Source organism: Zonotrichia albicollis, chromosome 1 (genome assembly GCF_047830755.1).
Source record: "Zonotrichia albicollis isolate bZonAlb1 chromosome 1, bZonAlb1.hap1, whole genome shotgun sequence".
Classification (NCBI taxonomy): Eukaryota; Metazoa; Chordata; class Aves; order Passeriformes; family Passerellidae; genus Zonotrichia; species Zonotrichia albicollis.
Genome location: NC_133819.1, coordinates 106643962 through 106671670, shown reverse-complemented (window position 1 = coordinate 106671670; position 27709 = coordinate 106643962). Strand labels below are relative to the sequence as shown.

The 27709-nt window shown below is 46.4% G+C and overlaps 1 protein-coding gene and 1 long non-coding RNA gene across 3 annotated transcripts; one reads left to right on the top strand and one right to left on the bottom strand.

The window, feature by feature from the left end:
• Window positions 1–11715: 11715 nt before the first annotated feature.
• On the bottom strand, window positions 11716–14944 carry LOC141730569 (uncharacterized). Its single transcript, XR_012582146.1, has 2 exons — window positions 14661–14944; window positions 11716–13594 (listed from the first exon to the last, which is right to left on the bottom strand). It is a non-coding gene; the product is annotated as an uncharacterized LOC141730569 (long non-coding RNA).
• Window positions 11944–17611, top strand: ADCYAP1 (adenylate cyclase activating polypeptide 1). 2 transcript variants are annotated; one of them, XM_074549285.1, is made up of 5 exons: window positions 11944–11977; window positions 12330–12437; window positions 14316–14450; window positions 14940–15035; window positions 15970–17611. In XM_074549285.1, exons 2-5 carry the CDS (start codon window positions 12337–12339, stop codon window positions 16154–16156), a joined length of 519 nt encoding a protein of 172 aa, XP_074405386.1. In that variant the 5' UTR covers window positions 11944–11977; window positions 12330–12336; the 3' UTR covers window positions 16157–17611. The 2 variants fall into 2 exon arrangements, with proteins under 2 accessions (XP_074405386.1, XP_074405381.1); XM_074549280.1 differs by lacking the exons at window positions 11944–11977; window positions 12330–12437 and adding an exon at window positions 13558–14098.
• The last annotated feature ends 10098 nt before the right edge of the window (window positions 17612–27709 follow it).

Genomic DNA, 27709 nt, shown 5'->3' with positions numbered 1-27709 from the left:
CTGCAACAAATCTCACAGCCAGGAAAATGAGAAAATCACTTACACAGGAGTCTGCCACAATCTTCTGCACTGACACCTTGGTGATGCTATGGTGGGGATAAAATTGGGTTTTCTCTTTCAGATGAACCCCACCTTGGTATATTTGTGACACCTATGTTGTATATGATGCATCTGTGACACTTATGTCTTTCTGGGGGTGGACAGGAAAGGACAGGATGGATGGATGCATCTCGTGCTGCTGTGGCTTTTGCTCAAGCAAAAATGAGTGATGAAGATGTGATAGAAAGAGAATCTGGTGCTGGGTTATTAAAAAGCACACTACAGATTTTCTTTGCAATATATATCTGTGTGAACTGCAGTGATTTCTCTGCAGTACTGCTTCATTCACAGACAGGGTTTTCCTTATAACTTACTTTCAGATGCTTTGTGCAAAAAATGTTTAAGGGATTTCTACCAGAGGTACAGCTTCTGCTGGTCCCGTTGGGAAGATAGTGTGAAAGTGTGACCCCTTAAATTTTTCTTTTTACCCTGCCTTAGCATTTTACCTGGAAAATAATCTAAAGATTTAACTGAGTGTGACATTAATTTGCTCTGAAATTGTGAAATAAACAGTTCCTACAACCAGTATTATCAGGTGCCATTAATAGCCCAGTCCCAAGGAAGGCAGACATTAAGAGCTCCTATTTGTTGTATTCATCTATTTAAAACTTGCTGCTTTTATAAATAGGACTCCAGGCCATGTAAGGAGAATAGTGACATGTAATAGTTCACTGGGAGTTGGAGGTATGCAGTGCTCAGCAAAAGTAAGGCAGCAACTTTGAACTAAAGGAACTGTAAGTGCTCAGCACACAGACCTCTGGGGAGCTAAAAAGCTGTGCCTGACTTCAGTCTCCACCTTTCTTCTTCCAAGAAACCATCTAAATGGAGATTCCCCACCACCACCCCCTACCTTTTCTCCATTTCTTAGTAGTTAAGAAATCTGGATTTTAATATCTCTGTGACCTTTCAGTTCTTTATTACCTAACTGGCACAGTGAATATGTTTTCTTCTTCAAGTGCAGCTTCCCTTTTATTGCAGGCTCATTTAAGGCTAATTCAGCACAGCACAAGATACCTCCAGGATGTAGCGTTTTGCAACACTTTTCCCAGTTAACATCGCTGAATTTTATAATCATGGATCATGCATTCTGGATGGTTTGTCTCCCATCCTGTGGAATAGACACAAAGGGTGAGAAGTGATCTTGAAAAAGTATTTCCTCTTGTCCGGTTTATCTCGGCTGTTTGAGGGGCCTGGGAGGCCCGGAGGTGGCCCGGAGGTGGCCTTGACGCAGCCCGCGTATCAAAGGACAAGAAGAGGCTTCAGTTCTTCTTTCTGGTTTTATGTTTATTAATTGTTTATCTAAAAGATGTTCTTTCAGCCCAACAGAGATCCGCACAGCAGTCAGCCATGGGCACACTCTGTCTTGCCCTCCGGGCAGCCACGTATCTTTATACCCTTTGCTACGTATACAATATTTATCATTTTTCCCCAATACCATCTATTGTTATAACTCGGTGTACTCTTAGTAATAACCAATAGAAAGGTGCCACCGTGGCCAAAGAAGATGGAGGAGAGGAGGAAGAAGGAGGAGGACAGGACACACCCCAATTCCTCCATCTTACTCCTCTAAACCCCCCTGTACATAAATCTTAAACCTTGTGTCTCACCCTCTAATTAACTAATCTTTCCACCCTTCACCCCGGTGAGGCCCTGTGAAGCCCTCATCCTTGTCGTCTCCTGTGTAGGGTTAAAGTCCAGCTACCAGACACTTCTGGCAACATTCCAGGACTCCCGAGACCCCCAAGCTGGTCTCGGAGGCTCAGCATCTCAGGACTGAGATATTGAGATCCGACATCCTCTAGGTTTAGCTACTTAAAATAAATGCAGGTGTTGAAATCAAGAGGAATCACCGTACATTACACTTTTCTTCACATCCTAATACCAAGTTTATACTTTTTGTCTGTGAGTCGATGCTTGGTAACTTTTGCCATCTTTCTAATGCATTTCAGTAACTGTGCTGACTTTACCTGTCACTGTTTTCCAGAGCAGCTGTGTGCACCATTGTTCAATAAGAAAAAATATGAGGAAAACTTGTGATTCAGCTCTCCTTACAGTCTCTTCTTCCCCCACGAAAAACAAAGAAGAACACCAATTATATTGAGTGTAATGACTAGCAGTATTATTCACTAATCAACGCTGGAAGATGGGGAAAGATTTCTTTTGAAGGACAGCTTTTAATCAGGTGCAAAGTCTCCTTTGATTACCCTGTTCTCAGAGGATGAGTAATGTTGTTTTAATTCTTTTTTAGTTTAGTTCAAGGTTATTAATCATCTTCAAACTAGTAACCAATACATGAATTCACTATGTTTCAAGTCACTGACTGCACATTTTCTTTTTCTTGGAGACATTTTCTTTGCCACCTAAGAGTTGCCGATTTCTACATGCACTGGTGGAGACCACCATGTGATGACTACAAGTTTGGGGGATGGGAAAGGAATTTCTTCCACTAAAATCACTCTTCATAAGGACTAAATACTAATCTCCCTTGAATCCATGACAGAACTCACTGGCAGACAGTTACTTTATAGATTAGTGGCACTAAGTGTTTGGAGGCACAAGAGGTATTATTCCCAAGTGGTAAACCTCCAATACTGGCAAAAACTTGGGATTCAGATTAGAAGAGTGACCATCTGACCCCACTAAAGCAATCAGGATCTTTGCCTTTGACATCGGTGGGGTCAGGTATTTGTTTTAGAACTATTCATGTTTTTTAGCTATATGCTCCCAAGAAAGTCACTGAGTTTGCTGTATTTTCATACTTTACTAGATAAAACAGATCTAATATGTTTATGACTTTTAAGAATTATGACTTATAATTCTTACAATAATAACCTGACAAAAGAATATTGTGAGAGTAGTAGTGGTATATGAATTCAGATGAAACTTATTGCATAATTGTAGCATATTTTATATGTATAAAGAACCCACATTAAGTAGAGGCTTATACCCAGATCATATGCTGCTTGTTTTCATCTAAAATAAACGATATTTTTTTCTAAATTTGTGATTTTTTTTGGGGGGTGAGGCTTAGCATAATTTTCTCAATACTGAACAAATATTTTCCCTTTCATAAACAGAATTTTATTCTCCTATTCCAGTATTTATCTCGTCATAAACAAGATTTACCTTGTTGTAGCTCTGTGATAATTATATAAAAGTATTCTACATTAGGAATGGGAGAAAAAAAAAGAGAGGCTATGTGGAAATGAACAGTACATCAGAAGCAATCTCTGTCTTAGAACAGAACGGGTAGAACTGGTCTGAGGAGACAAAGGTCAGGAGTTGTATTAAAACCAGACTTGTTTACTTTCCATAGAGGAGATGTTTGAATAAATAAGGTTCTTGACAATGGTTGTCTTTTGAATGGGATATTTTTTTTAATTCCAGAAAGGTATGTGAAACATATAAAGGTATCTCCTTGTAGAGTCCTTACTAAAAAAATCAAAAACCAAATCCAAAAGCCAAAACACCTTTAAGTGTTAGCATTAGATGATAAGATGTTATTTCTGCATTTCCTTGCTCAGACTTGCTGTCTATTGTGTTTCAGAGTAAATTAATGTCACATTCAGTTATTTCATCAGAGAAACTAACTGAAGTTATTTATGCAATGGTGAAACATTCTTTAGAGACAGTTATAACCAATATACATTTTAGAGCAATCTCAAGTGTTACTGAGACCTAGAGAAAAAATTGCATTTGCTGTAGAGTAGAATATGTCAGAACATCACCCCAAATTACTTCTGGGTTGCTTTTTTTTAATCTTGAAAAAACATACTGAAGTCAATAATATACTTGCGCTTGAAAGCAAGAAATCCCCAGGAAATGGATTTCCACTACAGTAAAATGTACCATATTTAATTTTCAAGATTTAAACATATCTACAGAGTATCACAGTTTATCATTATGTTGTTGCTATCGATACGTGCAGTTACCTCTGGAGACTGAACTCATATTTGGGGGGTCAAAAGAGAGAGCTGAGTCTTCCAATGTCCTAGCAATTTCTGGTTTGTGCTGTACCCTGCAAACTCCTATGAAATTCCAAACTGACTAAAGATATCGGTATTTACATAATGAGCTCAATAGACATGTACCTGGAGTAATGAAATCACATAGGAGTTTCTGCAGACAATCTTCATTCCTAATGAGAAGGGTCAATAAATCCAGTGCAGTTCTGTCTGAAATCAGTGAGTGGCATTACAAGGGTCAGAGACTGATTTTTGACATTAGAAGAGGCCATTACGAACATCCAGTCTGACCTTTGCATAAAGCAGAGCAAAGAATGGCTCGATAGCTTGAGATCTTTTAGAAAGATAGCAAGCCTGACTTTAAAGATTTTCTAGTAATGGAGATTGTAATCCAATTCTGTTTAAGTGATTAATTGCCTTGGCTGTTACAGAAATGCATTTTATTAGCAGATGGAGATGGATCGGACCATAAGGCCACACACAAGAAATTCTTTGTGCTCTCTTTAAATATAGAAAACTAAGAACCACACATTTTCCTCTAGGCTAAGTAGACTCGAGTACTTTATTTAAGTTATGACAAGAGACAAAGATTATGTGCTGTTTCCTGGCCCCTATGCCTGGCTTGTGGCCCCAGAGTCTGCTGTCCAGCCAAACTGTGGCACAGAGGCCAGAAAACTGAGCTCCCAGTCTCACTCCACACCCTACCCCTCACTTCTGGAGCTGTGCATCTGGTGGAGACAGGCCCTCCTGTGCTGCTAAGGGATGTGGGAGCTCTCCCTGTTGCTCACTGTTGCAACCCAGGAAATTCCTCTGGCTGCCCTGGAGGACTTGAGCCCCTGCCTGGGGGGCTCAGAGACCTTGGCACAGAGCCCAAGACCCCTGTGCCTTTGATCTTGACCCATGGAAAAAATTACCAACCTTATATGAGCATTTACAATCCACGAAATTTTAAGTAGAATGACAGTGAATTTATAACGGGGTGAAAAATAGAATTCTGAGGTTTTTAGAATGCGGGCTCAGGGTCCCAAGATGGAGGAATTCGGGCGTGCCTTTCCTTTTTCCTTCTTCTTTCTAACCTCCATCTTCTGGTGATGTTGGCACTTTTAGATTGGTTTAGAGTAGAAGCTCACTGTCTAACATAGGTGATAGATATTGGAAAGTTATTGTAAATATTGTACATGCAGTTTTTAGTATAAAAAGGTAACACCGCCCTGGGGGTGGGCAGTGTGCCTCAATCCGACCTGCCAGACAGACCTGCAGCGGGTCAGAAAAAGAATGTTATATATAAGAAATAATAAACTGCCTTGAGAATGAGAACAGAAGAATTCTGAATCCTTCTTCAGCTGCCGGGCTGGAAAAAGAAGCTTGTACATATCTCAGAGTCCCGCTGACCAGCAGAGATTCTGAGAGCTCACCACGCACAAACCAGGGAGCTAAGCCACGTGAAGGGCTCCCATGCTCAGGGCAATTTTGGCTGTGGCCAGCATGGCCTGCAGCCCCACAAGGCAGAAGCTGCACTGCAGGGTGCACAAACCACCAAGGACAGGCTTCTACACCAAACCAAATATCTTTTTTCTATCTTTTTTCCTTAATGAGAAAGGCTTTGTTATTGCCTCATCAAAATACGTGTTCTGATTGATATTTACTGGGCTCTGCGTGACCCGTCTCTATCATCCTTAGCGTGGTTAATTGGAATTATTGAGCGGCGCCCGGCTCTGGCAGCCTGGGATTCACCCCTGTTGGGATGCTCCTCACCTGCCCGCCCTGCACGGCTTCTGTGCAGCCTTGCTCCCGTCAGACTGAATTAAGCTGCACTGTCAGGAGCCAGAGACCCTTCAACAGTTTTCCAGCACAAGCAACACTAAATTAGTGTTTGGTAATAGGCTGCACACTGTTTTGTAATAAGAAAATATGGATGGCTCTATTTATTCCCTCTCGCTCCCTGCGATGATAAGAAATGTTCTAATTCATTATTAATTTGTTCCAACTATTTCTGGTAAATGTAAACTATGAATAACTTTAGCTATGCCATTAGCAATACCTCAGAGCTATGGATGGATTTTTGGTTCTGGACACAGGCACATGGCAGTCCCATTGTTTCTAAAGGTGTACCCAAAATTCTGTCACATTTGGGAACAAAATCAGACTTGTCATTCACCTTGGGCTACAGCTGCATCTAAAGCAACCGGGAACACAAAAAAATATTGAGGCTGTTATATGTCTGGTAAAAAATTATTGTATCTTGGCAGCACTTGTGAAACTTTGTATATTCACTCTGCTTAAGGGTTTACCCTATCCCTGAACACTGGGCCAAATAGAAATGAGAGAGGGGATAGATCTGCTGCCAGTGCTAAAGCCTTTTGTTCTGCCCTGTGGACTAGTGAGGTCTTTAGTGGCATTTTATAGGTTTCTGGCTTTAGTGTAGAATAGACCTTTGGAATATTAAGTCTTAAAATAAGTCCTTTATTTGTTGTTGTTTTTTGCCTTTCATAATTTATTTTTCTAGTTTTCATACATAAATGATTGATCAAAGAACCACTGTCAGAAAGCATCAAGGATAATTCTTTTCTTCTCTTGCAGCATATGACTTTATTTGCGTGAAAGATGAGAAATTATAAATAAATCTATTGGTCATCCAAGGAAATTTTTTGTTCCAGGCATAGCGTGGTGGTACCTCCTCGTGAAACCGAGTCCACCGTTTGGTCATTCATTTATTTAGAAAGTGATTTGCCTTTGTGTTTGGATGGGAATGACTCTCCCTTTGCCTCTGTATTGTGGTAGTCATCTGCCTTCACTTACTGGATAGGGGGAGGAGGACACCCACGGGGTAAGATTGAACACTGAGCTTCTGTGTGGGCAATTATGCAAGACACAGGCAACCCACTGGCCTTGTCTCTCACCATGAGTTCTGAGCAGCAGCAAGAGCAGAGTGACTGCGCTGCTGGTGCTCCTACACTGCTGCCCTGGCAAGTGCTCTTCTGCCTCCTCACTTCAGAGAAGGAAAGAAAAAAAAAAAACAACCCAGCCCTTTTTTTTTGACTGTTTGCTTGGAAGTAAGGTTATAAAAGGTAGCAAGGAATTACCTTAAAGATTCTCATCACAGAGACTTTGCTAATGCTTTAGGTCTCATGCAAAGAGGTTGGCAAGGGTCCTGGCCACCAAGTGAGGCTGCTCCTATCGTCTCTTGAGAGATTTATAGTTCTAATACTGTCCCTGGTTGTTGCTCTCTGGGATTTTTTGTAGTTTGTACATTCTGCCCAGAACATCCCTGGGTGACCAAGCTCATCTGAATTGCAGCTTTGTCCCTTTGGGCATGAGGAAGCACATGGATGTTTGTGCTTTCTCCAGTGTGCCTGAGCATTTTGCTGCTTTTAACTAAAGAAAGCGTGAGAGGGAATGGTTTAATAAAAGAAAAAACACTCTCTGAATGAAATACTTCAGCTCTTCCTGTCCCTGAGCAGACTGACATCTAGCCTACAGGAGGGAAGTAGGGCTTTCCCACCTCTGCTGCAGGTTCAATGTCTTGGCTGGAAGTGCTGAAATGTCCTCCAAGCTGTGCTTGAGCTATAATATCCTCTGTTCTGCTGCCAGGCTATCTCTAATCAGCCTTTTTCAGATGACCACAGCTACAGCTGGATGATTTAATGGATGGGTTAATCTCCCCTCTGACAAGTTCATCCTTCCCGGGAGTTGGCCCTTGGGGAGGAAAAGGAGTCAGGAAAGCCAAGAAAAAGTGAGGGCTGGTGTTATTTTGTGAAACTGGTGCAGCCAAGTATTCATTGGCATACTGGTTAGCAATAGGTTTCCCAAACCACTCCTGTAAGAAAGAAGGCCTGGCAGGGATAGGTACCAGATAGATGATAAACTCATAATATGTATGTGTGTCAGAGAGAGAGAGACAGCTGGTTTGGCAGGATTGCTTGCTTTTGAGAAAGAAGAATTTCTCCCTTTCTATGTTGGCAGAAATACATTTGTCCTTTCATGATAAAATTATGTATTCCATGTACATAAATTCTTCCAGGTTATTTTAAAAACATGCAGCTAAATTGGGGCATACTGAAAAAAACATGAATATAGTGGCTGGACATTCAACCAGTGTGTATGAGGTATCTGGCTTTAAGGACCAATAGAGTTTCCTGACAGTTTGATAAATTACTCATAATATATTTTATAAAATATGCATAAATATAAAAAGGGGGTTTCTGAGGAGTCAAAAAGATGTCCATCATGGTACACGATGAAATATGTTCCTTTGAATTAGAACTATAGCAGCAAGGTTTCCAGCAGTCAGCTGCAGTCAGGCTTGACAAGGCTTACAGAATGTAAGCTCCCCTAGAAACTTCTATAGAATTATAATGCTGTAGTTAATAAAATAGATATTTAAAATAGAATAGTTAGATAAATTAAAAGGTCTAATTTAAGCTGGTACAGGGAAGATGAAAGAAATTCTGCCAATAAAAAAAACCCTGCTTTTCTTTAGATGCTGCCTTAGGAATTTGCCCTAGAGGCAAGTATTATATACCTTAAATCCCTCTCAGCCTTGAGATGACAGTTATTAAGAAATTTACTTGTACGCAGAGACCAGATTAGAACCTTTACTTCCTCAGCCTAAACCGCAGTCATGTCCTAATCACATTCACTGTGCACACACACCCCTGTGACGTAGACTGAGATGCTGTGAAACTTTTATTGGTACAAACTGTGTGTGAGTTACTCACCACAAGTGGCAGCTCAGAAGATGCATTTTTTGCAAACCATCCTGACATTGCTGCTGCATGCTCGGTACCACCAGGGTGGCATAGGGTCTCCGTGTGGGGTCTGTAGCTTCAGGTTTGTTTTATGGGTATCTCTGCCTCTGTGCTGCTAATGCCTGCTATTTCAGGCATCCTCATACTTTCTGTAAGGATCCTGGGGAGTGGGGATGGAGGACAGGAAATGCAGCTGTATCTATCAAAAGCAGCTGAAAGTAGCTTTTTTAAAGTGAAAACAGCCACAGCTTTAAAATGCATTACCTGTGTGTGTCTCGTCTCTTTGGAGAGAAGGAATGTTTTTCTTGTCGTTTAGACGGAGTGTGCGTTCAAGCCTTCATCCTGACGTGATTCACACAGTCCTGGCCACACAGGTTTCTAGAAAAGCCCGTGTTTACCCCTGCTACCGCCGAGCCATGACAAAGGAAACCAAAAATCCCCACCACAAACCCCACCAGCCCCCAGGCCCGACGCAGGGGGGCAGCGGGCCGCCTTTCCTGCTGGCCGCTCTCACAGCCGGGCGCGGGGGGTTCACTGCAGCCCAGCCCAGCCCGGCCCGGCCCGGCCGGGGCACAGGGCAGCCCCGGCCCGCCCGACGGCGGCTCCGCGGCTTGGCCGCAGGCGCGCAGCTGCCGCGCGGTGGCGCCCTCCGCTCACGGACCGTGCGGCCGCGGGCGCGGCGGGCGGCGGGGAAGCCCCGGCGCGGTGCGGGACTGGCGGCGGCCGCGGGGCGCCCCTTTTCCTACCGGGAGCGGCGGGGGGACCCTGCTCCGGCGGGGCACCGCCCGCTCCCTGCTCCGGCGGGTCACCTCCCGCTCTCTGCTCCAGCGGGAGCGGCGGGATGCCCCTTTTCCTACCGGGAGCGGTGACCCTTTCCCGAGGGGGAGCGGTGGGATGGTCCGTTCCCCAGCGGGAGAGGCACGGTGACCGCTTCCCCGGCAGCCCTGCCGGGCGCCCTGCCCTGCCCCGCCCCGTTCCCTCTCCAGCCAGCGGTCCATCGCGGCCCGAAAGGCCCGGCACAGAATGACAACGAGGACAGCGTCCAGCTCCGTCCCTAGTCCCGCATCCCCGCCCGGGATTGCGTCTTAGGGCATTTCTACGGGAATCATTCATTCACGTCAAATTTCCTTTATCTCCGGAAAATATTGAAACCTTAAATGACCGTAATAGGAATGTAATTGTATGGTGTGTTCTTTGTTGTTGTTGTTTTAGAGAAATCGATTTCGGCTCAGATAACCCATCCAAGCACGTTACACCAAACCCATTCAAATAGGAAACAGGAGAACTATATTATTGCTGCTTCCTGAACTATCTGGTTATGATCCCAATAATTAAAATGTCTAGTAATGGCTCCTGAAGCCTGTATTTCTTTGGGTAATTCTCGGAAATGAAGGGCACATTTTCGGTCGCGGAGGGAGGGGAGTGCGGAGACAAGCAGCAATTGCAGCGGCTGGGAGCCCGCCGGTGGCCCGCGCCCGGCGCATCACTTCGGGGGAAAATTATTCCGGCGGCGGGGAAGTCCCCAGAGAAGGGATTTCCTTCCCGGTCCCTCAGGCAAATCAACTTCTTTTTTTTTTTTTTTTTCCCCTCATGGCGATGCTCTTCCCTCCCTCTCTGCCAAGTGCTGCGAGCCGCACATCTGTCTCTGCACAAGGCGGAGAGACGAAAGGGTCGGGCCATGGGAGTGAGGGGAAAAGCCGCCCCCCTCCTCCCCGGGCAGAGCCGGCCGAGCGTGGGACCCTCCCCGCGGCTGGGCCGTGGGGCTTGTCCCTTACGCGGCTTCAATACACGCAGAGCGGTCACCCCGCTGCTGGTTTCCTCGGGAGGGATGCCTTGTGTAATAGGAACAATACTAGCAATCCTTAAAAAAAAAAAAAAAGACAAAGAAAAAAGATACAAGAAAAAAAGAAAGGAAAAAAAATTAAATGGGGGCCTGGAAAAAAAATTAGGCACTTAAATTCTTAAATCTCCGCGGAAGTGGGGGTTTCCGCGGCGGGGCTGCTCCGCCTGCGCGCTCAGCGCCGGGCGGCTCCGCGGGGGCCTGCGCCCAGCGGCGGCCCCGGGCTGCGTGCGGGCTGAGCTGGCCCCGCGGAAAGACCCGGAGAAAGCCGTGGGGGAGCCCAACAAGCCGGGGGACCCCCACCCCACCCCTCGCTGCTCTCCTCCGCTTCCCTTCCCACGTCAGGTAAAACTTTATTGTGGCGAACATCCTTTTAGGTTTGCGCGGTGGGGCTTTTCTGCGTGTTTGTTTGATTGTTAGGTTTTCTTTTTCTATTTTTTTTTTTTTTGGTGGTGGGGGGAGGAAGTGTGAGTTGGTGTTTATGAGAAGCTTTATGACTCCTGATAAGCTCATCTTTGAGGACGACACAGAACTGTGTTCCTTGAGGAATTGGGGTGGTGACGTCTTTTCTGATACCCGATTATTACGTGACTGAGAAAAAAAAAAAAGGCATTTGATTCATGAATAAAAATCCGGACACCACTACGGGGCAACAAACAATATTGCCCGTCCTCTAAGGTAACAAGCAGGCAAATGTTTACGAAGAGGGCTCTTGCCGAAGCGGGGTGTTTGCAAAGATTTTCTTGCTAATTGCGTATCAGACGGAAGGCTGCGGAAGGCTGGTCAAGTTTGGAGCCACCGAGCAGGAGAAGAAGAGAAGGCTGAAGGCGCTCAGTGAGGGGAGAGATCTGGGGAAGACAACATCGCACGCAGCCAGCCCGCGGCTCCCGCCTCCGCTCCCTCCCGGACTCGCTCGCTCTCTTCCCTCTCCCCCAGCGCTCCGTTCTCCGGCGGCATCTCGCTCCATCCCTCTTTCTCAATTCCCTCGTAGACTCCACTCCAGATCTGTGCTGCTGCCTGCAAACTTTTTTCTTTTTTTTTTTTTTTTCCCTTCCTGCCTCTCTTTTTCTTTTTGGAGTGGATAGCCCTAAAACCAGCAAACAACTAACTGCTGCCGCTTCTGCATCTTCTGCATCCTGCCGGTCCCTCGCCCATAGGAGAGGCGATGTTACGAGGGTTTTAACTCCTTTTGGACGCAACTTGGGAGAGAGCTCGATTTCTCTCCCCCTCCCCATTTTGGGTCTTTATTTTTTTTGCCCCCCCAAGACCTGCCGTTTTAGTTTCGCAGCCAAAAGCTCTCAGTGCCGGGTGTCCAGAGTTTAATGGTAAGCACACGAGCTGGCTCGCCGGGCCTTCCCGCAGCGCTCCCGGGGCGGGCGGACACCGACGGGGCGGGCGGCGGCCGCAGCTCTCTGCGCCGGGCACTGCTCCGCTCCTCTCCGCGCCGGCACCCGCCTGCCCAGGGCGCTTCTTGTCCCCCGGGGCCGCTCTGCCTCATTTTCCGGCAGGCGAGGCCAGGGGGTTGGCAAGCCGTGGGCTGGTTTCTTTGGGTTTTTGTTAGTGGTAGGGCTGTTTGTTGTTATTGGGTTTTTGTTTGTTTTTTTTCGGGTTTTTTCTTTTTTTTTTTTCCCTTTTTTTTCTTTTTTTTTACAGCAGTTTCCTTTCCCTCCCGCACAGAGTGGCAATGTGTAGCAAAGCGATCTTAGCACTTCTGGTCTATGGCATAATAATGCACTGCAGCGTCTACTGCTCACCTGCGGCCGGACTTCAGTACCCGGCGCTCAGGTAGGTCCGTCAGCTGTCCGGGAGCTCCGTCGGGATCATTTCAGCGCCCCTCAGCCCCAGCTCAGCTAAGGGCAGCGGAATCTTACCGGGGAGGAGAATGAGAGGGGAGTGGAGTAGAGTTACCAAAGGACATCCCCTCCACTTGGGCTGTGTGCCCACCCCCTCCACCGGCTGCAGCACTGGCACCCCCAGGTCCGCTCCTCGGGACCCCGGCACTGTGACCCGCGGCCTCTTGTCCCCCTGGAGTCCCCGAGAGTGGGGGACCTGCTCTTGTGCGTGTCGGCGGGAGCGGGCCGAGGTCCCGGCTGCATGTCGACGGGGCCCAAAAGCTCCTCTCCCGTCTGCCCCGTGTCCTGCGGGGCCCTTGGCAGCCTCTGGTTGCCCGCAGCTCGCCCGGGGTGAGCGCCGAGCACCCTGTCCGGCTCAGGGGAGCGGGGCGCGGGGTCGGGTGCGCCCGTGTCTGAGAGCATGTGGGAGCTGTCACGGTTCGTGTAGCGGGGTTGGAGCTGGTGGGGATTCGGTGTCTCCCCCTGTTTACCTGGCTGTGTATTTCCCTTTCCCAAGAGGGAAAGGGACTGGCACAAGGTTGTTTGGTTTTCTATGCTCGGAGTTATCTTGCTGGGCTCCAGCGCAGGCTGATGCCTGTGCTGTCCCTTTCCAGCTGGGAGCCGTGAGCGTTTGGATTCCTCTGTGTTTGGGGCAGGAGTGGAGGACACCCAGAGGCACCAGCACAAGGGAGTTTCCTGCGCTGGTCTGCGGCTGGGGGCTCGGGGGGCCTGGTCCGGGACGGCCGCTGGCAGCCTGTTCTCACCCTGCTTGTCGCCTGCTCGGGCGACCGGTGCTGCTTGGCTTGGGGGAGTTTTGGGCTCGGTGCTGTCGTCCTGCTCCACCGGCGCTTGGCTCTGTTCCGGGGTGCCCTGCGGGGGTCACTGCCGTGCGGAAATGAAGGGGGAGGGGGGGATGCCGGGAGCGCAAGGTTGTCCGAGGTGCGTGTCCTTTTTGGGGCTCCGAGGTGTCCTTGCCGTCACCGGGAGCCCGTCGGAGCTGGCTCGGAGCAGCCCCCGTCATCTTCCTGGGCAGTGCGGCTAGGGGGCAGCGGGCTCGGAGGCCTGAGGGGCCATTAGCCGGCAGCAAGCCGGCTTTCTTCATTCAAGCGCCTGAATTAGCAGGAGTGAAACACTTTAGCGGCATCTATTATTAATACCTCTGCTAAAGCTCACAGACAAAAATAGCTGCCTGTAACGTGCAATGACCTACATCGTACTGCAGACAGGGAGGCAGAGAGCGGGGGCTGGGGGGGCTGGGACGCGCACAAAACTGGCGAGATCTCAAAGGGCAGAGGCACCATTCAACGAAAAGGAGCAGGCGAAGCCCCCCCGTGCCGGCGGGCGCTGCGGGGAGGAGCGGGGCGCGGTCCCCGCCGCCGGGGCTGCCGCTCACCGCCCCGTCTCGGCCGCGGAGGCTGCTCGGCTCCGGCCCAGCCCCCGGCACACAAACGCGTGTGTGCGCGCAGCCTGGGCGCCTGGGCGTGCGCTCCGCTCGGGAAGCGCAGCCACGGCGGCGGCGGAGAGGGGATGGATGCACCCCGGGCCGGGCGTGGGCCGCGGAGGGCGGGGGGAGCGGGGATGTTTGGGGGGTTCTTGGAGCGCGTCTGACGGCGGGTGTGTTCCCTCCTCCGCGCTCCTGCCCCGCACAGGAGAGGGCGGGGATGGGAGCGGGCGGGTGCAGGGAGCGGATGGGGGCAGTCGGACGGGGCTCCCGGGGCTCCCGGGGCGGCTTCGCCGAGGGGCGGCCTCTGAGGCAGCCGGAAGCGGGGAGCGGAGCGGAGCGCCCCGCGGAGCCCGGCTGACTCCTTCTCCTTGCTGCTCTCGTTGCCAGGCTGGAGGATGAAGTCTACGACGAGGACGGGAACACCCTGCAGGACTTCGCCTACGACCAAGAGCCCCTCGGTATAGCGAATCCGTCCTCCGTGATCGGCGAGATGTACACTTTGTATTACCCACCGGAAAAGAGGTGACTGAAACTCGCGGGGTGTCAGGCGTGAATTTGGAGTAGGGACAAAAACGGGTCTGGCAGAACCGATTGGGGGAAAAATAGTAATGATACCTAACAAGCAAACAGCAACAACATCAAAATAAAAATCCCGAACCCAAACAAACGACCATACTGCCCAGGTCGCGGTGCCCAGTGTAAAGCTCAGAAGGAATGGAAAAGCCGCCTTACCTCCAGCAGCGCGGGGGAGGGAGCGGGGGAGCCGCCCGCGCCGAGGAGGGCTGGCGCTGATCCCGCGAACGGAGCAGGAATGCCCGGCCGGCGCGGAACCGAGAGAGCGCGGCGGGGAGGGATCTGGGTGGGGACCAGGGGTCCCGGGGGACGCGGGGAGATGCCGCCCTCCGCTCGCTGGCGGAGAGGGATGGTCACCGCTACCGCCGGGCTCCCGCGACCCGCCGCAGCCCGCTGCCGGGCCTCGCCGCTCACCCGCGGGCTCTTCCCTCTGCCCAGGCACGCCGATGGGATCTTCAACAAAGCCTACAGGAAACTCCTGGGCCAGTTATCCGCCAGGAAATATCTGCACTCACTGATGGCCAAGCGGGTCGGGTAAGGCTCTCTGCTTGCTCTTTTCCTCGGTGGGCGTTGGTGCTGCTCAAAGGGCCGCGCCTGGGAAAACAAAGCTGCCCCGGCCGGGGTCGGGATCGCGCTGCGCCCGCGATGGGGCCGGTGGGGCCCGGGTCCCCGAGCACCGGCTGCCCCTGGCCGCTCCCGGCGCAGCGTGAGCCTGGCTGTCAGCGCGGGCGTTCGCGGAGGTTTGTTTGGGCTACTACGCTCGGGCATACGGATGTACATGTGTGTATATATATTTAGATATAGATATACACACACATGCATGTGTACCTATCTATATATTTATCTATATCTATATCTCTACATCTATATATCTATATCTATATCTATATCTATATCTATATCTATATATCTACATCTATATCTATATATCTAAATCTATATCTATGTCAATGTATATCAATCTATCTACCTATATGTCTCTATAAATTTTTATAGTCAGTCGATTTAATATTAGCAAATTGGGCAGCCCTTACGGTTTGCTGGGGGGAGCAGTTTATCGAGAGCGGTGATCGAGGGCTCAGCTGCAGCAGCCGAGGCTCGCTTGAAGCCCTGCGCGCCCCCAGCCGCCGGGCGGGGCTCCCCGGGGCCGTCGGCGGGGCACGGGCGGGCGCGGTGCCACCCGCTGCCCCTCGGCAGAAGGTAACGCGTTAATGAAGCCCCGGGGAGAGCAGCTTTGGCCGCCGCAATGAATAATTCATGGCCGGGAGATATTGTCTCTCCCGCCGCCGCTTGCGCGCACGGCGTCGGGCGCGGTTTCGGCGCGGCCTTTGTCTCCCCGCGCATCTTGCGCGCAACGTGTTGCGCCGGGGGCTGCGCGGGGCTGCGCGGGGCAGTGGGCGGCGCGCAGGGGCGCGGAGCGGGGCGGAGCGGCCCCGCCTGATGCAGCTGTGCTTCTCGGTGCTTGCAGCGGTGCCAGCGGCGGCCTGGGGGACGATGCGGAACCGCTGACCAAGCGGCACATAGACGGCATCTTCACGGACAGCTACAGCCGCTACCGGAAACAAATGGCTGTCAAGAAATACTTAGCAGCCGTCCTGGGGAAAAGGTATAAACAAAGAATTAAAAACAAAGGACGCCGAGTAGCGTACTTGTAGCGATGTGAGTAACCAGCCACTCCTGTGTATACAAAGTCCTAAGAGAGAGAGAGAGAGAGAGAGAGAGAGAGAGAGAGAGAGATAAACCCAACAACAACAACAAAATCTAAACAAAAACAAAAGTCATTTCCAAACTGACTGAACAATCACCGCTCCTGTGTTACCTAAACATGTATTTATGTATGAAGTAAAGCCATTAAATGAATATTTTGATAATAATATTGTTTTTCTTTTGTACAAAAAGCACTAGAGAAACGCACAGATCTACTTTGTGGACCAATCATTAAGTTATATATAATATATAAATATATATATATAAATACTACTAAGAATAGTAAAGAACAATTCTTCATGAGAAGCCTGCACAAGAACAAGAATTCGCCTGAGCTGTTTATGTTTTTATATAAAATAAATAGAAAAAAAGAGACAATCATTGTTTTGAATATTACTCCTATTTTTGTAACAGAAATTAAAAGGATAGTATTTTTATCCGAGACAGGGTCGAAGACATTAATTTTCACCATTTGCTACTGTATATAGAGAAGGATGACCTGCTCCCAGGGGGATTATGAGGAAATTGATTTGGGAGAATTGGTGAAGTAGATTCTTCCCCTGGTGAGTCTCAAGGCAGGCTCCTTTGCCACTAGCCTCTCTGAAGGGGCAGCGTCCCCTTTCTTCTAGATTTCGATTACTATTTTTTTTCTCTCCTGCTTTCTTTGATTCCAGTTGTATCTCTATTAGTATATCCTCAAACAATGAGCTTAGAGGATAATTATCTTGTGAAAACAACAGCTCGATCCAAATTGTGCATCTCTGTTGCCTATTGGAGGGAGAAATAGTTAAAAACCCCAACACTAAAATAATAATAACAAAAAAAATTTCAAAACAAAACCAAAAATAGCCAAACTCAAAACCCCTACCCCCAAATCCCGAACCAGCAGCGAGGGCAGTAAGTACTAAGCCCCGTGCACTGCCCTTCTGGCTGTGTGGGCAGAGTTGCAGAACAAAGCCAAAGCAGAGACAGGACCCGTTTGGAAAGAGTGGGGAGGTGAACGGGGGCCGGAGCCTGTGCCGGAGCCGGTGCCGCCAGGGTCGAGGTAAGACGAGGCGATCCCACCTCCGATCCGCTACCCAACTGCCCCGGGCAGCTCGGTACTGGACCTGGATGCAAAGTACAGTGTGTTACTCTCCAGTGCTGTCCATGCTTCTCATCATGTGTAATAATGAGCAGGGTTCTCGCCTTTGCATTTTTCGGTCGGAGTTGCTCTTTTCTTTGATTGCTTTTTCTTGTAGGACCTCCCGCCTCTCATCCTCTCTTCGAACTTTTCCGAGCTCTGTTTAACCCACCTGAGTCACCTTTTTGGGTTATGTTCTTTTTGGGAAAAAAAAAAAAAAAAAGATTGTGAACGCTCTCTCACTCCTTTGTTCTGTTTTATGCAAGCTCTTATTGTACAAGTTTAGGAACCCCTGTTGTAGCTACCACTAAAGAATTATGCACTACTACGAAAGTTTTTGTTCCTTGTTCATTGAGTTTGGAGGTAAAATGTATTTTTCTACATTCTGGCTTATTGCTTAGTAAAATTTATTTCATAAAACAAACTTTTGTCATAAAAGAATGTGTAGTGTTCACCTGTGGTCCGGTTTCTAACGAGATAAACCATTTTCACCTCATCTCTCTATGTACGGACTCCTATCTTACCGTGTGCCCGGGGGCTGGTGCCGTCCCCCGCCCGGGCCGGGGGCGAAGGAGGACGCGTAGGTACCCGCTTCCTTCCAGCTCACCACACAAACCTTACAGGAGTCTTTCCAAAGACAAAACCAGCCCCGCACCCAAGACGCCGGAAAGCAACCCCCAACCCCCCCAACAAACCCTCGCGGGTAAACCCTTCCTTCCCCGGCCGAGGAGCGGAGCGGGACGGGCCGGGCCCGTGGGGGCGGGCGGGCGATGCCGGCACCGCTCGCCCCGTCCCGCCCGTCCCGTCCCGCCCGCGCTGCCCCGGCCGCGCTCCCGGCCCGCGGGGCGCTGTGTGCAGCTTTCGTGCCTTCTCTTCACCTTGTAAATCGCCACGAGTTCACGGATGGCATTTAGTGGCCCTACGATGCTGCAACACATCGGCTTGCGTTTTAGTCGTCCTTCTGTTCTTTGGCCATGGGCAGAGTGCGCTGTGTTTGTGTCGGCTGTGGTATAATGACATAGGGCTCTCTTGACGTTTTGTTTATGACCTTATCAGTTAGAGTTCAGTGGCTAGTCGCAAGCATTATGAAGTGATCACCTAGATTATTCTTTGTACGATTTCTTTTTTTTTTTTTTTTTCCAGAAACGCCAACAGCCTTACCAAAATTTGAGCAGATTTGAGATACAGTCATAGTAGGTAGATGTTAGTCTTGGAGAACTTATTTTGTGTGCAAATGAATATAAAAAGAACTTAAACAAAGTATTATTACACACATGATATCTATAACTAGGACTTTGATAACTGTTATATAAAGTGTGTAAAGTTTGTATTAATAAATTTTTGTAAACAATGCAATTTCGTCTAATGTTTGGGGGAGAGAAATCTAGAACCTAACAGTGAAAGCTGCATTTCATTTAATTTGTTTTTTAATTAGTTCATTATTAAGCAGAAATCTTCTACAGTGTTTCATGCCTGGGATATTTTTTTCATTAAGTTTCCACATCTTATCACCTCTACTCTGTTCGAACCAGCTAAACAGAATTGCTGGAATAAAGAGCCTAGTCCCACACACATCAGCTCAAAATGCTCTCTAAAATATGCAAACCAAACTAGTCGGCACCTATGGTCCATTCCTCTAACAATTCCTGTGCTTAGAAGCCGTTTATTTCAAGCGGAATTGGTATGTTTGATGAGATCTTCTCCTAATCCGCTTTTAATGAACATTCTGTATGTGATAATGCGCTTCCAAGTGCCACCCGGCTTGGGCAACGGCACCATCTTTCTTTGGATTAAAGACGTACTAGGTGTCCTAAAAAAATTACACTGCAACACGACAAAGAATTCCTGAGTTTTTCAGGGTAGTATGTGACTACAGTGAAAAAGCACAGGATAGTTTGTTGGCACAAAGTGGAGGTCAGAACTCAAACCTTCACTTCAACTTAGCAATAGCTGCTTCTGTTAATTATTTTTCTGGTATCTCTGGGACTTTACTCAAGTATGCTGAAAAGTAACAGCAATTTAGTTTAAACTAAACTCAATTTCTTTCTAAGACTGTACAATTCAAAAACAAAGCACGGGAATTTAAATGACAATTTCCTAGCAATTTATTTTTCAAACTCCAAGTCGAGGATTTGAGACAGGCTGGTCATATCCTCTTTACCATGAATTCACCTGCTAAACAGTATTTTACTGACAAACTGGAAAACACTGAGAGAACTTCGCTGATGATGTCAGTGGCACATGTCAGGAGTTACTGCAAAGTGAGATAAAAGTGTTGATTAAATGCAGAGCAGGTCAGAGAAGAATGCCAACCCCCCCATGCCCCCCAGAACATACGTGTCCAGGGAAGGGGGAGATGTGAGTGGTTCCCCAGACTTAGAGCATAACAAAATCCAGCCACTGTTTCCCAAAACCAACATGCAGCAAACACCTGCTCTTAACCTTATTCAGGGCTCACACATATAGTTACACTACATTTCCTGCACATCAAAACTGACAATGTGATTAAGACAACCAAGCTGGATACCTTCTTCATATTGGTAGCCAAAGGATGAAACTTAGGATTGGTCCACCTGAAAAGTAAGGTCTTCATCAAGTCCTGGTATTTGTTGAAGATGTGGAAAAGATGGAAATTCTGCTGTAAATCACATAAAAATAGTCCTAGCCTCACTCTACTGAAGTTCCTCTTTACCAAATGAAATATGTCATGGAAATCTCAGCTCAGTTACCAGTGAATTAAAGTGCCATCTTAAATGTTACTCTTGGAAAACGTATGATACTGAGTGTTACAGTATGAGTTTTGTGGGGATTACTGGAGTTCTGTATGCTGCTATGCAGATAGGAGCAGAAATGGATAAAACTGGCTGAGGAAACAAGAATGACTAGGCAAGACATGGTTTTGGAGCCTCATGTTGTAAAATCTTTGACTGATATTCAGTCAAAATGATGAAATCCAGTTAGGTAGTAAAGAAGGCTGCTATATATTCCATCCTTTGGAAATGTGGTTCAACACCACACCTGTCACAGAGCTACACAGGTCATCAAAACCAGAAAAGCCAATTTCTTTAGAGCTCTGTTGTATACTCAGATGCAGCCAGTACTTGCCTTTCACAAGATTTTCTTGTGAGGGTGCTGATCTCCTCTCCACGTTCCTACAGGACCTTTCAGTCTTCTTCAAAGCATAAAGTTTGTCTGTTGTCTGTACATGTTTTCACCTAGAATTAAGGAAAATAGGAAAACAAGATGAGATTTTATCTTTTGGGGGCTTGGGCTTGCTACTTCATACCTTTGCAGCTTACTTTTCAGTTATAGGATAAATAATTCAGTCTTCAGGAAAAACCTTCAGGGAAAGCTCATCCTGGAAAATGTAAAGGCCTCATACTTAGCCTCTAGAACTACATGTCCTCTGAACTACACTCATGGATTTTTAAGACCCAAGTGGACTCTTATGATCATCTACTCTGTTTTAGATAATACAGGGCATAGGATTTCATTCAGCATTTCATTTCTGAATGAGCTATTCTGTATGACAGCAGTATTGATTCCAAGGCTAGCAGGGATGGCAAATTTACTGGATAAGTTGTTCCAAATGTGGCAGTTTAGCACTCTGTTCCTTGTCTTATTTTTGAGTCCAAGAGATTTGTAGCCTGCTGAAGAATCTCTAATGCCTGTAGATTTCCCTCTCCACACACGCAGTCTTAGGCAGCGTTTTGCTCTTCTCTGTGCCCTTTCTTTGAGGTAGTGAGGTTGATCTTTAAGAGATAGCATGAGGGAGATCTTCCTCAGGTGGCACTATCTCTGAAGCATTTGTATTTATTAACATCCTTGCTAAAGTGTTGAGACTGGAAATGGTTACAATACCTAGAGATGATACCTTAGGATGTGACAAAAAGTAGCAACTTCTTTAACCCCTCCTTCTGCAAGTGCTGCTCATTGCTAACAAGGATTGCTTTAGCTCTCTTGGCCATTTTGTCATGCTGTGAGATCACGACCTGTTCATAATCCTCTCCCACAGATAGCTTCTTTTCCAGATGATTACTTCACATGCACAGAGGCCACAGTCTGGAAGTGACACCATGGTTCTTGATTCCATATCTGTACTATTGTTTTATGTTGTGTTAAAGCATTTTTCCCCCAGTTATTTTACCTTACTGAGCTATTACTTCTCAAAACATTCATATTTTTTCCTGCACAAAGACCATTATGTGCCATCTCAGCTGTCACCTGGCACCCCCTTCTGCCACCTTTTGAAAGCAGACCCTTTCTAGCAATGCTGCTTGTGTATTTATGCATTGTGATATACGGGCTCAATCCTGCTGCAGTGCAGATCTGTCTAACTATTCCAGATAGGGATTTGACGCACTTGTAAGTGCAAATCCTGTGACAGAGGAAGTCAGAGTGACTCATAGCAGGTTGCTGGCCAGATCTCCTTTTGCACTTAGGTTCCTAGAGGCAGCCCCATACTGGCATAGCTGAGGTCCTATCCACTCTAAACCTATGTGGGACACCTGAAAGTACTTTTTGATAGAACCATGGCTCTCTCAGTTATTCCCCTGGAATACACACAAGAAAAGTAGTCCATGATGTATTAATGGTAATGTGGTTGAACTGAGGTAGAATAAGTGTAAAACCTAAATTCATCTTTCGAAGTAATTAGTTAATTGGCTGCTGATAAGATTAATCCAAATGTAAAAATGGAATTTAGTTTTGAGCAAGGACATTTGAGCACCAGAAATAGGACAGTTTACAAGCACTGTTACCTATGTTTACCATTTATGCAATAGTGTTTGTTGTGCAACTTCAATAATGAAATATATACAAGAGATAGAGGTATGGTTCTGTGAAACAGCATAATTTCTTTGTGAGGACCACAGCAAAAAGACTTCTTTCTCTTCAGGCTCTGAGAAGAGTTTCAGACATTCCTTCAAAAAGAACTTCATGGAGGTTCATGGTAGTATAAATTAGAGGAGTGAGACAGAAAAATGAGAGTCACTTCTGGCTCTTCTATGGTGCTGTCCAGAGTCTCAGTACCAGGATATCATAGAATATCATAGAGTCATAGAATCATAGAATATACTGTGTTGGAAGGGACGCATCAGAATCATTGAGTCCAACTCCTAGCCTTGTGCAGGACACTTCAAAAATCACATCATGTGCCTGAGAGCATTTTCCATACACTTCTTGAACTCTGTCAGGGTTGGTGCTGTGACCACTCCCCTGCTGAACTTGTTTCAGTGCCTGACCACCCTAGGTAAAGAACCTTTTCTTGATATCCAACCTAAATCTCCCTTGACTCAGCTTCATGACATTTCCTTGTGCCCGGAAACTGGTCACCAGAGTGAAGAGATCAGTATCTGCCCCTCTGCTTCCCCTTGTGAGGATGTTGAAGACTGCAATGAGGTCTCCCCTCAGTCTCCTCCTCTCCAGGCTGGACAGGCAAAGTGACCTAACCTACTCCCTGCATGGCTTTTCCTCCAAATCCACCACCATCCTTGTGGCCCTCCTTTGGACACTCTCTAAATATACAACGTTGTCTTATCTTGTAGTGCCTGAAACTGCCCCCAGCACTCGAGGTGAGGCTGCCCCAGTGCAGAGCAGGGCAGGACAATCTCTCCCTTGCCTGGCTGGTGATGCTGTGTCTGATGCCCCCAGGACACAGCTGCCCCTCCTGGCTGCCAGGGCACTGCTGACTCAGATTCAACTTGCCATGGACCAGGACCCCCAGGTCCCTTTCTGCAGCACTGCTTCCCAGCCTTGCATTCACCATCTATACACACAACCAGGATTGCCCATCCCAGGTGCAGAATATCCATCACTTTCCCTTGTTGGTGACTGCCCATGTCTATCATTTGTTGACTTCTCTCTGCAGGGCCTCCCTGCCTTCAATGGAGTCAGTTCCTCCTAATTTGGTATCACTGGCAAACTTAGTATTCCTCCAAGCCCTGCCTCCAAGTAATTTATGAAGATGTTGAAGAGCACAGGGCCGAGGATGGAGCCCTGCAGAACTCCAATAGTGACAGGTTGGCAGTCTGATACTACCCAGTTACGGTAGTCTTTTGTGCCCAACCTGTAAGCCAGTTACTCACCCATCATGTAACATGGTTATCCAACTGTGTGCTGGATGTATTATCCAGAAGGATTCTGTGTCAGAAAATATAAAAATCTTTTCTGAGGTCCAAAAAGATTACATCTACTGACTTTCCTAGATCAGCTCGATGGGTTACCCTGTCATGGAGGGAAATCAGATTTGACAAGCAGGACTTTTCCCTCATGAAGCTGTGCTGGCTGTGACTGATGATGGCACTGTCCTTGAGGTATTTTTCCATGCCTTCCAGGATAACATTTTCTGTGATTTAACTGGGCACCAAAGTGAGACTGACAGGCCTGTAGTTTCTGGGGTCATCCTTCTCATTCTTAAAAATTGTGACAATATTCAAGAGGATATGAGGAACTCCATAGGTAAAATTTGATGGGAAAGGATGTAGCATAAATAAACACCTTCCTGCTGACATCTCAAAATGGAAATGTGAACTGGAGAAAGGAGTGGCACAATGAGAATTAACAGTTTTATGAGAAAGGAAATTTCCATTGCCATCTTCCACAGACATCCAGATAGCACCCTGTTTGTCTCATTTCTTGGACCACCTACTTGGGTCTGGAGGGCCTGCTGATTTCAGGTTCATGTTGAATGATAGAGATATTTTAACAAAAATTAATATATTTTTCCCTCGCTGGTACACGTTTCTGAAAGTCTTGTGCTTTGTTGTCTGACTCTTTGCTCGTATCAGAAAGATTGGTCAGCATCATATCCTGTTCACGTTAGCAGGATTAATATGCTTCTCTGATAGCATATATCCATTCTGATATGCATATTTAGAGATGGAGAGGGCAGACTAAGGAAATAGTTGCCCAGGCTAAAGGGTTTGCTATTCAAGATTTGACAACAGATCTAAATATATATTCATTTTGGACAGATTAGATTAGACTCAGCCTATGGATGGTCTCTGTTTTGACATTTATCTCCATGGTGAGAAGAATGGTTACTTTTGAGTGGTAGAGTTATGAATAAATGACTGCCTTTCCCCCAGGAGTGAAGATTAGTGTCACAAGAAATCAGCCATCATGTATGTTATATGCTGAATGTGTACTCTCTCAGCTCCCACTGCTTGGATGGGATTGAAACTTTCCTGACAGTTTGAGAGAATGAAGAGTGCTTGGGCGTTGTGGCAGTCAGGCTGCTCTGAAAACAGTTAAACTTCTAATCAGCTGTGAGCTCTTATGTCACCAGCAAAATAACAATATATGCAAATGAAACTGTAAAAATAGTGCAAAGAAGTCTTTCTCTTCCTTGCTAGGAGTATATATATACGTATGCATATGTGCATATATATACACATCTTTCTTAAGCAGACAAGAATGAGAACACATTAAATTTCTGATATTTATGTATCGGCCATAGCTAAACTTAGACGCAACATCTAATTTACACTGACGTCTTTCTTTAACAAGTTTTGTAAGAGGAATGATTTAAGTTCAAGGAAGTGCACTGAGTCATCTGCACGGTGGGCCAGTGGCTGAGCTAAGTTTAGAATCAAGGGGAAGTTTGGATCTTCTGGCTCTAAGTTTTTCCCTTTACATCTCTGCTTTTCTCATTCTCAGTGCTTAAAAAAAAAGAGAAACTTTCTTCCCCAAAAAAGAGAAACTTTCTTGCCAATTTCTGTTCTTCTCTTACTTGATTTTTTAATGTGTACTTGGTTCTCTAGTCTTTTACAGTAAATCAGACAGTTTAATTTAATGAGCTATCTGAGCTTTTACAGTCAGGTTAGCTGATGACCTTGCAAATAGTACCTTGAGACATCTCTGCCTCAGGAGTGCTGAGATTAAAAAGCACAAATGAAAAACGTGAGGTCTGTTCAAGTGATACCTGAGCAAAGTAGCATTTCCCAGTCTCAAACAAAAAAAACCCCAACAGATGAAGCTGAGCCAAGTCAGTCCAGCTCAACCCACTCAGCACAACCTCTGTTCATGTCTGCCTGATATAAAACTACACACAGTCACTCTCTTCAGCCTTCCTTCCTCCCAAGACTTTCTGTGGGCCAATGAGTTTCCTGACAGCCCTAGGGCATCATGCAGGTTATGGAACATCATAGCCTGAGGAATCCAGCTCATTCCTCCTCTGAGAGACATATCTGAAACCAGACTCATGGCCAGAACAGGGGAAGACCAGTGCATTCTCTCCATAAATGAGCTGCAGACAGGCTGTTCCCAGGTTATGAGTCTTTTTCCTCTGTGTCAGACCCAGGATGCACTTCTTGTGCCACATGGGTTCATGGGTTAGAGCTTCATGGGTTCCCCTCCAGTCTTTTGTCATCTGTCCCCAGCACAGCCTAACAGATAGATTTTACAAGGCACAACTCATCTCTGATACAAATTGAATGGCTAATCTGCTTTTGTACAACTTCTGTACATTTTATTTTTTTTTTTCTTTGGGCTGATAAATACACAAAAACTAAGAAAGGCTGGCCTGACTCTCAAAGGTTATGCATGTTTAATAATTTCTGGTGCCTCTAGTTGATTTGGTGCATTGCTGTGTTTTGCATCAGGAAAGAGCCATGACACAGCTAAAAGGTGATTAAGCCCAGGACTTTGTGTAGAATGCTGTATGCAGGCAGGTGGAACAATTAGACTGAAAGGAAGCAGTTTTCTGATTGTGTTTCACTTGCTATAATAAAATGTAGTTATGTCTTTTACCAGTTTCATTTTATTCCTTATACTTCAATGACAGCCTTATTACACCACTGTTTATGTGTTTTTTAAAGCTTAGTCATTGTTTAATCTTATAAACAGAGAGTCAACTTCATGACTGATAGTTGTTGCACCTCACTTCATTATAAGTATACTACCAGGGCAAACTCATACTGTTGTTACTTCCCAGTAGAGCTGGTCAGAAAAAACAAAAACATTGGAATCTATTGAATCTATTGAAATCTATTAATTATCAATTATTAGTATGCAACAGGACCACAATTGCATTTGCATTGTATTCAGCTTTATTTTAGTGATAACGATAGCGTTAATGTCAGTGGGGCCAAAACAAGAAGGAAAATGCCTGCCCACTCGACCTGAGTGAGCTTCATCACAATCTGACCCTGTCTCATTAAAAAAGACTTTTCCAACATGTACAGCCTTTTCATATTCCAGATCAGTGGTTCCTAAAGGGTGGGCTTCAGAGCCAGAAAATCACAAAACTCCCTTGTAACTTCACAGTGAGCAGCTGTCACTCTGTTAAGATAAATGCTACCTTTTATAAGCTGCAGTTACTGTTCACTTTTCTCCACACTCCTTATATTGCTGCTTTGACCTAGTCTGAGTCATTCCCTGCATGGGAAGCATTTCTTCCTGTGGGCATACATTATGACTGGGGTTGTGTACTGTTAAAAAGGGATAATGCGTCCTCTGACTCCTCAGCAAAATGTTTCTGCCTGGAATTAGGATGCACACACAGTGAAGACAAAAGTCAGCAGGAGTTTGTTAGATTCCCCTGCTATATAGGTAGATGAGAGGTGGAAAAGTAGCTTTTAAATGGCAATGAATACCATGTCTGGGCTCAGGGAGAGGCAGGCATGAGCTGTGAGTATGAGGCAGGAGGAGGGGTGCCCAAAGGCTCTGTTGCATCTGTGTGCAGAGGCCCTGAGAAGGCACCAAACAAGAAGAACTTTGTTCCTCCACCTTCGAATTGTGAGAAATAAGAACGGATTTCTTTCCTGCTCTGCTCTACTAGCAGGACCATCAGAGCTCCCATATGGACCAGGCCAAAGGCTAGCCCAGCAGCCTGTGTCTGATGGTCATCAACAGTTTCAGAAATGTCTCCGAATCTGGGCATGCAGAAGGGCCATCTTTGCCAAAATGAGCATCTGGCCATCAGTAAATTAAGTACTTACTACTCATAAGCTGCCTTTATATGGGTGTCTGACAGACCAGGGGGACATCCATTGATTTAGTGGCTACATTTTAAAGTCCATTTTTATTTTAACTTTATTTCACCAATGAATATCCAATTCTAATTAGGCACTATAAATTCTTGTGCTTTGATAAATTAGATTGTTACATGTCTAGCCACCCTCTGAAGACACCTCTATAGTCAAAGTATCATTACTTGTGTATTCCAAAACAGGATACCTGTTGGCTGATGGAGATGACAGAAAAAATCCCAGCTCATTAAAATACAAATATTATCTGAATTATCATTTTCTGTCCATTCTTCCTACCCTGTTCTGCCTATTCTTCCTACCCTACAATTTAGGGATCTTTAAAATTTCTTGCTATGACTTTCAAGCTATTTTAAACGTTGTGTTTATACGCAGTACAGCTTTTTGTG

Excerpts from the sequence above, each read along its gene's own strand:
- ADCYAP1 (XM_074549280.1), top strand. The coding sequence starts at position 13,686 with ATGACCTACATCGTACTGCAGACAGGGAGGCAGAGAGCGGGGGCTGGG. Across the intron at positions 14,099-14,315 it reads TGGAGCGCGTCTGACGGCGG|GCTGGAGGATGAAGTCTACG; the intron begins GTGTGTTCCCTC and ends TCTCGTTGCCAG. Across the intron at positions 15,036-15,969 it reads CTGATGGCCAAGCGGGTCGG|CGGTGCCAGCGGCGGCCTGG; the intron begins GTAAGGCTCTCT and ends CGGTGCTTGCAG.